The 12,391-nt window shown below is 39.1% G+C and overlaps 1 protein-coding gene across 1 annotated transcript in view; it reads left to right on the top strand.

The window, feature by feature from the left end:
* The first annotated feature begins 5,864 nt into the window (after positions 1 to 5,864).
* The window catches only part of LOC131465968 (uncharacterized), a 41,870-nt gene continuing 35,343 nt past the window's right edge, over positions 5,865 to 12,391 (top strand). The window contains exons 1-8 of the mRNA XM_058638976.1: positions 5,865 to 5,943; positions 6,049 to 6,070; positions 6,210 to 6,470; positions 6,729 to 6,995; positions 7,887 to 8,156; positions 8,568 to 8,831; positions 10,385 to 10,503; positions 11,693 to 11,834. Of these exons, the coding sequence (XP_058494959.1) occupies positions 5,881 to 5,943; positions 6,049 to 6,070; positions 6,210 to 6,470; positions 6,729 to 6,995; positions 7,887 to 8,156; positions 8,568 to 8,831; positions 10,385 to 10,503; positions 11,693 to 11,834 (1,408 nt within the window). The 5' untranslated portion in view covers positions 5,865 to 5,880. The remainder of the gene's footprint in view (positions 5,944 to 6,048; positions 6,071 to 6,209; positions 6,471 to 6,728; positions 6,996 to 7,886; positions 8,157 to 8,567; positions 8,832 to 10,384; positions 10,504 to 11,692; positions 11,835 to 12,391) is intronic.

Genomic DNA, 12,391 nt, shown 5'->3' with positions numbered 1-12,391 from the left:
TTTCAACTATTTTCTGTTTTGTTCTCAGTTGCGTTGCAGAAGATCTTATGACATCCAGACCTGGTACAAACAATCACTTCGACACTTAACCCCACGTTGCATTGTGTGAATGGCAAAACTGTAGTGTAAAGCAGCTCATCAAGACTAGAAAAGCTCTACATCTGATCAAAAAGTAATGAATTTGTAAGTAATGAATAGTTGAATTTGTGAACTTTGGAAACACGTCACAGTTCACAGTTCACTTTTGCTCGTTTTTATGAACAAAAAGAAAAGAAAGACGATCTAATTTTGTGACCTCTGCACAATTACTGCTACTTTATATCAATACTAAAACTGCAATCATAACTTGGACTCAACAAACACATAAGACGAAAAAACACACACATTTTTTAAAGCCTGAATATGTGACCTATAAACACACATCCCTAGGATGTCCATATAAGGAGATAAGACACAGCTATTGTGCTTACAGGATTACACTTATCAAGTTTTCTACCATTACGGGAACTACATCCGCTTGGAAATAAAGACTATACTCAAATATATCAGTTACAATACAAGGATATAAAAGCATCTTCTAGCCTGTTGAAACTTCCCCCATAGACCCCCAAGAAAAACAAACAAACAAACAATAAAAGAACGTCCAAAAATTAAAACCCTTCATTTGTCCGTACAGATGAATGTGTCTTGTAAGACGTCTTTGATGACATAACTTTAACATAGAAACACAAAAGTCTGAATTAAATCGTCAGCTCCCGCCACATGACTCCCTCTGTATTTCGTTCCCATGATGCCCACAGGAAGTAATTCATTTTTTGTGCAGCAGCTACATTGAGCTAGTAAAACAAGATGAGAGGTTGAAGTATGACACAGTATTATAGAGAGAAGAGAAACCCAACAGTTCACACAATGAGCAAACACTATAGGCATCAATGGAGAGAGAAAAAAAACACTCCTTTTAACAGGAAGATAGAAAATCTCTGACAAAATGTGCTAGGCCATCTGCCTAGACAGGTTGGGGTGAAAGGAAGCATGGGAGACAGAGGAGAGGTGGGGGACAGAAAAGGGGGAGAGAAAGTGAAAGAGGGAGGTGAGGTAGAGACAAAAGAGAGAGAGATACCAGGAGCTGATAACAGCTGTGTCAGCTAATGGGGCAGAGGCTGGCTGGCTTGCAGGCAGAGCTCTGAGTCCAGGGAAAGAGGGGGCGAAACAATTAGCAATTAGCAAAAGTATCAAAGGAACAAAAAACAGGAGCTAAAAGTCTTGGAGAATCTCAGAAATAGGGTCGTTGCCAGTTGCAAGTTTCAAAAGTTTCAAAAGTGAATTTTCAGCAGTTTCACACGATAAATGCCTCTTGCCTCCGCCCGCCCCTGCGCTGCCGGTGTATACACACAAACGCTCCCATAGTCAGGTTTGATAGTTGTGCTTGACAGAGCATATATTATACATATAATATTACATCTTCTATTCAGGGTTATTTCAGTGGGTGCAGTTTTGGCTTTCTTGTTCCTATGTCGGAATGTTATTTTTGTAAGACGCTGGGACAGTTAAGTGCGGGAGAGAGCTTTCTTGTCTTTTTTTGGCTGAGTCATTTTGCAGTTTTCAATAAAAGCCAAGAATTCCCCCTCCAAGATCCATGACAGTATCATTTAACCTTTTTACTGATTTCCATTCCACTGGGGATAAAGCCGTGAACAACCCTTTTCCATCGCTTTTGTGTTTCAGGGGACTTAAGATGAGCGAAACCATGTGTTGTGAAATCCATGCAGGGTGACACATGTTTCAAGGATAGATGATATTGGTGGTTGCATATGTTTGTGTTGGATTTAGGGGGCTTCTATAGCCAGAAATGTAATAGAATATTCATGTTTGCATTATCATAACTGTGTGTGTATATATATATATATATATGTATATATATATATATATATATATATATATATATACACATACATATCTATCCACCTCTGGAGAAGACCGTCTCATATATATATATAGATATACATATATACATATATGTGTATATATACACAGACACACAAAGCCACTAAAACAATACTCCGTGGGGTGAAGTAACTACGAATGTTATTGCTATTTATTTGGCAAATAACAAACTGAATTCACCTTTTTATAAGCCAAATTTGAGCCGACTCACTGGGCTTCTTCTCTGAGAAGTCAGACATTTAATAAAGCAATAACATTCAACCACTAATATTTCTGTTGAGGGATTTTGTCATTTGTTTCCCAAGTACCACCACCAGTACACGTACCACGGTTTGAGAATCATCATGTATCGAAAAGCATCATTTTCATTTTTAAGCAACAGGTGCACACACGGCACCGTGTTTGTCAGCGGTTGCATCACAATATGTTGGACACCTGTGACCTGTAACAGTGTAAGACGACATCACAACCAGATAAAAATACAGTGAAATGAAATATGGCGGTGTTTCGCATCACTTCTCGTTATTCACCCGTTTAAATAAAGTGCTGTGTTGCAGAAGTCGGGGAGCTTAAGTTTCCTGTCAGGTTTATGGCCTATATCCACTTTCATGTTGACTTCCTTTTTTTTTTTTCTTCTAATACTCTATGAGTAACTATATCTCTTTGTTATCCAGTGATAAAGGAGCCGTTACAGCACATAACCTAGATAAAGTCATATATGTCGGGGGAAAATTGACTTTTCAAAATCAATCAATTTTCTTTGGCTTTTAACCCAGAGCGAGTTCTGTTTCACGTCTCTGTTTTAGCTTATTTTCTTATAACTTGCTTCTTTTATTGTCTTTTTTGTGTGACGTTAGTCGTTTTTTTTTTTAGCTCTCTTATTGTTGAATTGGATTGGATAGTCGCTTATCCACATGAATTTGGTGAACCTATGTCTTCAGTTTAACGCAGCACTATTACATCAATCTATAATTAAAAAGGGTTTCAAAGCTCCAAACGGTCAGAAAGTGGTCACTCACGAGTAGTGATGGTTCTCACTACAATCTGCAATCCATTAACTCTTATGGCCCTTTACCACCATGGTCCCAGCTCACTTCGCCTCGGCACAGCACGGCACAGTTTAGGTTGCATCTCCACTACAAAAAAACTACCTACTCAACGTGGGCGGAGTCATCGCTGCCTTTGTTTTACACGCGACACACACAAACGAGTGACTAGTGATTTGTAAAGCAGTTTGTTGTGTGTATTTGTTACAATACTTTCTCCATGACCGGAGCACAGACTCCATCACAAGACTGAACTACAGCGGCAGGGTTTGTGATGCCGGTCGCAATCTGCAGTGATTTCACTAAATACTCCAGAATCCTCTATTAAATATTGAGATTTTAGACATTTCCCTGATAATAGTTGGAGATTAACCCACATTTTTAGGATGGTTAAGTCTTTTTTAACTGATCTGATTGATTTCTATGTCGGACGTCTCTTCCTGTGACGGCACTCTGACCAATCAGTGGCCAACCAAGTGAACTTTGAACTGTGCCATGTTTCCAAATTTCACAAATTCAATCGAATTTTAATCAGATTGCCTAGGTTGTGCTGAAAAAAGGATATAAGACACTCTATATTGCTTATTCTTATAGCCTCATGTATATACTGTACGTTTAAACATAGTAATGGAAAAGAAACGCCAAAATGCTCTGTGTTCTAAGGGTTAAATACCTCAAAACTTGTTTGGCAATAAGGTTTGAGAAAGAACTCATTAGCAGTCCCAGGCCTCGTGTTTTCCTATTCATCCTATTCAGATGAAGTCCTAGTTCCCAAGTTCGCATTCTTGCCTTTGGTTTCAGTGGCACTTGTCCCCTTTGCTTTGGCGGCCCCGCCTAAGTCTTTATTTCTTTGGTGTAGGTCACTCGCTGTGTTCTCACGTATTGTGAAAAGGTTACAAAAAAAAGAAAGAAAGAAAAGGAGTTGGCACAGAGCAGTTAGGTTTTCTGACTTTTGCTGAAGAAGGGTGGAAAGGGAAAGAGACACAGACTGTAGAGAGAAATCAATTATAAATACTGTAAAAAAACAAAAACAAATGGATGATGCAGGTCACAGGTTTTTGTACAACACAGTGTTTTCTCGGGTGGAATTTGTAAGTGAGGGAGAGCTCTGTTACTGGGTCAGTGAAGTCAAGTTGCATGCGGCCTCTGTCGGACACAAAAGTAGACCCACTGTGACCACCACTGAAGTCTTTAAGTGGATCATCTCATATTATGTACCCTTGAGAGCTCGCCTCTCAGGCGTCACATGTGTCCCATACTTTGATCAGCACAGCTAAACAAAGCACGGTGCACCGTTTGGTGACTGAACTCAATTTGAAATGAATGAATAAGCTGCATTTTAGTGTCGTCAATACCATTCACACACAACTATGTTACAGCTGCCCTAAATGAACAGCATTGGTAATGATCAAAATCACGTTTTTAAGTTTCTGTAATGGTTTTGCACCAGTATGTAGACGCACTTTAACCGAAATTATATTTTGTCACCCATGAATATTCAAATGTACTGTTTTACAAAAAGATGTCAAATTATAGTTATTTACTTCATTATTTCCTCACTTAAAAATTAGTTTTAGTGGTTGAATGTTATGCTTGATTCATTTCTGACTTCTCGGAGAAGAAGCCCAGTGAGTCGGCTCAAATAAGGTGAATTCAGTTTGTTATTTGCCAAATGAATAACAATCAAATTTTTAGTTTTAACCATTCTAAGATTTCTAAACGACAGGTGGTCTCATAAATCTGTTAAGCACTGTATATCATTTTGATTAACATTTTTTGTAAGCCAGTGCGTAAGAATCATATAATTCATAGCATTCATGTATTTTAGTTGTTACAATGATGCATGATCTCCAGGACCTCAATTTATTGCACAAACTGCAAGGATTCATCTTTAAAAGTCACCCGATATGTGATGCTGTTTTGTATTTATTTATTTATTTATTTAGTTATTTATTTATTTTGCTGATTTGTTTGGACAATTTTCTTTTCCCCCTACTCAATCATAAAATATAACATTTCAGTAATAACAAATGACACACAAAAAGCATTTATTGAATAACACTCTCAAAATCTGCGCGTTGTGTCTGCAAAAAAGGATTAAAAGTATTTAAATAAAAATAATCCATCCATCTTCTACTGCTTTATCCTCTACATGAGGATTTGTGGGGGTCGCTGGTGCCAATCCCACCCTGGACAGGTCACCAGTCCATCACAGGGACACACAAAGACAAACAACCATCCACTCTCACACCTACGGTCAATTTAGAGTGTCCACTTTTGCATAATCCCCAAATCTGCATGTTTTTGTACTGTGGAAACCCTCGCACACACGGGGAGAACATGCAAACTCCATGCCCTAGTTCTGACCGGGTCACAAACCCGGGCCTTCTTTAAATCACCAAAAAAGCTCAACTTTCTCAAAATAAACTCCAGTGTTAGTGACTTTTGTTTGTAACAAAAATGATTTGGTACTTTATTCAAAACTTTTCAACAAACTCTATCATTGAAGATAAAAATATAATACATTGGAAGTGCAGTAAAACAGGGAGTGATTGGTGCAAACAGGCAGTTATGAGATAAAACTGCACTGATACTTTATAATGATTATGGACACAGATAGATGCGTGACAGGCAGTGGAAAGAGAGTTTCTTTTGTCATCCCGATTACAGGTAAAGTCAGCAAACTTTCATCCCTCCATCCATCGTTCCCTCCCTTCTGTTGTGTTCTCAGGGCAGCTCTGATTGCCTGGGGCCACTGGTGGGACTGCCTGGCCCCATTTGGGTTATACTGATTGGTTCCCACGCACACTGGGCTAAACCACAAAAGAATCCAGATCACCTTTTGTATTTGTCTCCCTTGTATACTAAACTAAATGTAATCCTGCCGTTAATGTCAAAGATGGGATTGTTGGGAGCTATAGGCTTTTCTTTAGTATTGGTGTCTCTAACTCAGGTAAATATGTCTATTTGTATTATCAGGTGTAAATCTGGTGAAGAATATGGATCAAATAGGTGTAGAAGCAAGATATTTCACTAACGTTATTTTTGTCGTTTACAGATACCATTTACAGATGCAGCAGGTAAGTCAAAATAAGATTTTGTGTATGTATTTTCAATAAAATAACAATATGTGTAAATTAGCATGCATCTGCTTGGATTTTCGATTAAATTAAATATTCAAAACTCTGTTCCATGTTTTTCTCTCCCTCTCGCTTGTAGGTTGCAAAATTTTGTCAGCAACCGCCACAGGCCCCTCATCCATTAAGGTAAAATGGGAGAAATACGCCATGGCAACAAGCTATTTTTTGGACTTACGGGTAAAAAACAGAACAGATTTTGCACCGGTCGTGGTGACCCTGCCACTGAAGAACATAGAGTGGAATGTCCAGGGTCTGAGACCAGGGATGGATTATACTGTGACTCTCAAAGTCTTCCAGTACTACTTTGTGGTGTGTAAGGACACAGCTACAGCGGGCACAGGTAAAGATAAGAGTTGTAGTTGTAACATCTTTCCAAAAAAAAAACATGACAGTGTTTAATATTCATTTTGATTTTGGTTTGGGCACAGCTTCATCGTGCAAGATGCCCTCAGGGGTCATGTATTTGTATAATCATTATAAATATCTGTCAAGCAAAGTTAGTCAAGAGCATGAACCTATACATTCTATAAAATAACCTCCCAGAGTATTCGTCATATGGACTGTACAAAAGAAATGTGTTATTGCTCTTTCCTCTCAGGACCTGACACATCGCAGATCAAGGAGGGCAAGGCACTGACGAGTCGTTCGGTCTATCTAAAATGGAGTGACGTGCCCTCAACAGATAACTACATCCTGACCGTGTCCAGTCAAGCCACGGGAAAAAAGTTCAATCTCACCTTCCCCAACACCAACAGCAGCGCTGTAGTGGAAAACCTCACGCCTTCCACCCACTATGACTTCCACGTTTACACAGTTAACAATGCTGGCATGGGACATACCAGCAAAGTGAGGACCATCACGACTTGTGAGTGACCACTTTCTGACCGCTTGGAGCCGTGAAAACCCTTTCAAATATGGGTAGATGTAACAGTGCTGTGATCTGAGAGAATCCAATCCAATTTTATTTACAAGGCACATTTTGAAACCACAGGGTGGACCAAAGTGCAAAGATACAAAATCAACAAGAAGAGAGCTAAAAATGACAAACAATACATATGTCACAGATAAAAGACAATAAAAGAAGCAAGTTATGAGAAGAAAAATAAAAAAATAAGCTAAAGCAGAGACATAAAACAGAACTCTCTCTGCATTAAAAGTCAAAGAAAATACATTTTTCAAAGACAATATCTCCTTTTAACAAATATGTGGCTGAAAAAGATCATAAAAAAAACCCTCAAACAATACAAATATTCACAATTTTTATGTTTTAATATTGTTGTCAGCTATGTTACTTATGATCCATCACATGCCACAGTTTTCCATTTAAGTTAAAATGTTATTTAAAGGCACACATTTAAACACACGCACACAAATATCTTTATGCATATTCATACAGTTACAGTTTACTTGCACTAATACTGGTGTGATTTTACATCACACCAGTACTAGTGCAAGAGACACTAATCTTTTTAATAACTCTTCATTGTTAATTATCCATTTTCTTGACGTGGGAATTGTTCCTTAGAAGTATGACTTACAGGGACGTTGTTGAGTATATCATTCTCTTTAAGTGGCACAAATCTAATGCTAATCTCTTGTGTGGTAGCACTGTCTGTTACTTAATTAGCATGTATACTTTATTATTATTATTTGCTTCATCAGACTCAACCCAAGCTTAGTCATATAATTATTATATCGGTGACATCCCTTGGTGTATTATTACCCTCTGGCTAAGTGTCTACATGTCTGCTTCTAGTGGCGCAGCCTCCACAGATTGTCACCGCCATACAGACTGGCGACTTCACAGCAAGGGTGGAGTGGAGCGCAGTGAAGGATGTCCTGATGTACAAAGTTTCCATCCAGAACATCGACGATCCCACCAGCACGCCATCTGAGCAGGAAATCCCATACACACAGTTGGCTGTTAATAACATCCTTCCTTGTTCCACCTATCTGATATCAGTTTCCTCGTTGAGCCAGTTCTTGGTGCCGAGCGAACCCACAACCCACACATACAGCACCAACAGTGAGTTGCAGAGCCAAACCAATATGAATAACTTTGTGATTAGGATCTAGGTCAGCTATTCTCTCCGAGGCGCTCCTTTCAGACATGCAGAATATAATCCTCGGGGAGAGAAAGGACTCAGATGTTCTGACTACCTACTTGTTATTACCCTATCAGGGTAAACATGGGCCTGAGAAAAAAAACAGGTCCTTGGTACTTTTATTTTTTTATTATGAGATATTTGACCTGCAACTATATATCACAGTATATACAGTAAACTGTTCTTTAGCTCCATTATCATAGAGCATATGATTCTTCTGAACAGAGCGATATCAAGTGTGTGCATTGGACATTTAGAATCCCCATTAGATGAATGTCTTCTGTCCACTGAAGATGAAAACATAATCATTTCATGTTCTGTGCTGCCTACAGAGCTCACACCAGTTTCATCAGTCTCGGTGGACTACACCTGCGACACTAACTCTGCCACGATACATTGGTCGACTGTGGTTGGAGCCGACTCCTACAGGGCGAAGGTGACTGACCAAAACGGTGCCCAGCTGATGTGCACAGACCAGGGCAGCAGCTGCCAGATCACCGGACTGAACTGTGATCAGAGCTATACGGTGCAAGTAACTCCCGTAGCAGCGAACTGCGAGAACTCGATGAGCAACATCACAGCCACTTTTCACACTGGTGAGACAAACAAAAAAAACCCCATCCTTATTATCCTTAAATAAAACGCCAAACCCAACAATATCTTTAATCACACACTCAGATAATTGAAAGCCAACAATTAAGTTGCTTTCAGACATGCAGTGGAGTCCAGATGTTCTCCAAGGCTGGACGTGCAAATGCAAATGTCCGCAAGAGTTGCTCCTGACATTCTGCGGAGGATGCAACAGGAGAAACTCTTGAAAAAACGGAATAATCTGGAGTCAATGTCTGTTCATGTTCACGATAACTCTCCAAGCTCAAATTGAGAAAAAAAACAACCCTGAAATTAACTCATAACCAATGATTTTCCTAGACGTTGAAAGCTATCTCAGGTGGTGTAACACTTCTGAATTTCATAGGTCAAAGGTTAAACTTTAAACTTGAGGTTGGCATAAGAGAAACCTGTTGTCAAGATTAAGCCTCCGTTGTACAGGAGGTGCTTCAAATGCAGATTTACATCACCATCCATTCAAAGTTCCTGACTCAGAATCAGGATGTTCTTGTGTTGCAACTATTAAATAACCCAGTGTCATTTGTCAACATCCTTTCCCCTCATCTTTTGATTTGTTGAAGTGATAACTTGACGACTTACTGGTGAATTAAACTGCGGTATTCTGAAGCACATTCTGGCATTGCAGCAAGGAAAGTTATGTGACTAAACCAAACCAAACCAAGTAACCAGCACTGGTTAATAAACTGTCTGAATGACGAACATCTTTGCTACTCCACCCTGTCATCTATTTTGTGCTGGCAGATAATCCTTTCATCTCACATGTCACTCTATTCTGTTTGAGAGCCTGATCCAGATTTTCTATCCAACCCCACCCCTGAAGCCTCATTGTGCACCACTAGGATGTTGTGATGCTGTATGTGATTTCATGACATGTAATTGTTGCATGTCAGATATACAGCTATATAACACCTGATATAAGGACCTTAAATAACTCACTTTGGTGAAACAAAGCCTGGGTAGGAAAGCCTACAGGCACAATGATAAGTTTAGACCTACCTTTGTAATAATACAGTTCATGGTTTCAAATCACATTTGGATTTGGACATTAAAATCGCACAAAGCTGGTAATGAGATTAGATTTTTTCTTCTGTTTTCACCACAGGATAAGGATTATTGTGTGGTCATAGCAGAGGTCATTTGGGAATGTAATGTGTTTACAACTGTTTTTTCTCAGCATACTTTTGTTTGGCCTCTATTTGTGCATCACTGGGTGTCTCCTTTGTAAACTGGGTCTTCTATTGAGCTCCACTGTCAATATCATATTGTTTTGTGTTCAAATGAGCCTGTGTTTTTGTGTTTTTCTTAAACCTGAAACCTCATACAGTGAAAAGCAACATTGGAGCTGTAATCTTCAGTATCAGGGCGTTTTAACCTGAAAAGGATTTGTCATGCTTGACTTTAATGTTGATATTTAATCCCTTTACCTATTTTTCTGTGTTACCTCTCTTGTTCCGCTTTGCTCTATCTATCTATCTATCTATCTGATTAATTAATGCATAAAATATCAATGTCTTTTAAGTCCACTGTCCTCCTGGGAACCTGAGTTTGGTCCGAGAGTGTTCCAGTGATGCCATCCTCTTTTCCTGGGGGCACATAGATGACGCGGAATACTACGAGGCCTTTGCAACAGACTCCAAGGTAATGTAAATGTATTGATTTGTGTTTACCGCGTTCTGTGTCGATAAGTGCCGTGGGCCTGCTTTGAAATCTGAAAATCCTCTGAGGTCCACACCCAAACCTGGAATCACGACTCTGGTCAACACGCGAGACTAGGATCAATAATTGTTGATATAAAATGTATATTATGTTTTCATGATGGGATACAAAAAGTATTAGGGCAGTTTAATAACCAGTCCACTTTGTTCCTTAACTTGTACGACTAAATATATTATTAAAGGGTAAAATAAGGCCAAAGTATTAATGAGCATCAGTCTCATTCATAGCAGACATAGGAAAACCACAGGTGTAAGTCATCAATTTACATCAGATGAGTTCCATTTAGCTCCCTCAGTTTCATAGTGCATACTGGATCCCTATGACACACAGTCCTGACTTACTTGTCAGTGGTTCCCAACCTTTTTTTCTTGATGTCCCCTTTGCTTGTGTCCAGGACTTTGCTGTTCACAGCATGCACACCAAAAGGATAAAGTGAAACGTTTATATGCAAATGTAAAACAGCAGTTGTAGGTTTTTATTCCTATTCTCACAGTGTATACTGGAGAAACTGTCCTGTGCTCCCATTAAATCAAAACCAAGGTATTGCCTTGTTTTCTTTTTTGAGTCTTTGGTACTTTTTACGTTTCTCAGGCAACAGGAACGTGGTCAAGTGTAGCCGCTAACTGACCTGATGAGACTTGCTCACGCAGTAAAGTTCAGAGGTCACAGCGGTGTTGGTGACAAATGGCTTAATACATTTAAAGGTTGACCAAAAAATAGGTTTTAATTTGGGTGATTAAATATAATTTTAATAATCTCACAGCCTTAGAAAAGACAAAGCTCTGTGCCACCCATGTGATCTTTGGCGTGCCCCTGAGGGATGCTTGAACCCCAGGTTGGGAACCATGGGTTTATGTAATCACTAGTAGTAGTAACACCTGTGATTTTCCTACTGAAATGAAACACAGTCAAAATGTCTCCTGTGAAAAAGTAAAGTAAAGACTTTAAATGTTTAAATTAGGTTTAACGTTCAGTCTTTGTGCTAAACCGACTGCTTGCTTTGGCTTGTGTCACAATTATGCCACAGACTCAAAGAGTTACGGAGTTAGCAGTTAGCAGTTAGCAGTTTAGTGTTTAACACTGTGTTTTTGAACACTTTCTCTGGTCCCAGGGAGTGGTCAAGCCATGTACTACTACAGAGAACTCCTGTTTTTTCACGAACATGGCGTGTGGAGAACACTATGTATTCACAGTATCAACAGTCACTGACACCTGCACAAGCCAGGCCAGCGCCGCTGTTGACGTCCGCACAGGTAAGAGACTCCGACGCCGTCTTTGTGGCTGTATTAAAACAACTAACAAAACGGTTGGATATTCACTACTGATATCCGCGTCATTCTTACTAGTCAAAACTACAGTTACAGATATCTGCAATACACGTTTTACTAGTCTTAATGACGTCACTTTTGCCATTCATGTGTATAAAGATATTTACATACAGCTATCGTATACAGAACAGCAGATCTGTACTCCCTGTAAAAACCCTTCATTTTATCATGTAATAAACAGTAAATCCTGCTGTGACTATAGATGCTTTCTTTTGTAAGTAAAGCACCTGCCTGATAAATATGTCTAATTGCATCACTTAACAACTTAACAATTAAGCTTTGAGAACTTGTTAACTTTAACCCTTAAAACAGAGCATCTTGGCTGCTTTCTTCCCATTACAATGTGTAAATGATATACAGAGGGTATAAGAATGTGCAGTATAGAGTTTCTGATATGCTTTATTTCAGCACAACTTAGGCAATCTGATGAAATATTTCTTTTTTTCACCAACTATATAAACACACCTGAGCAAAAAGTACTC

Source organism: Solea solea, chromosome 9 (genome assembly GCF_958295425.1).
Source record: "Solea solea chromosome 9, fSolSol10.1, whole genome shotgun sequence".
Taxonomy (NCBI): domain Eukaryota; kingdom Metazoa; phylum Chordata; class Actinopteri; order Pleuronectiformes; family Soleidae; genus Solea; species Solea solea.
This window is presented reverse-complemented; position numbering and strand designations above follow the sequence as displayed.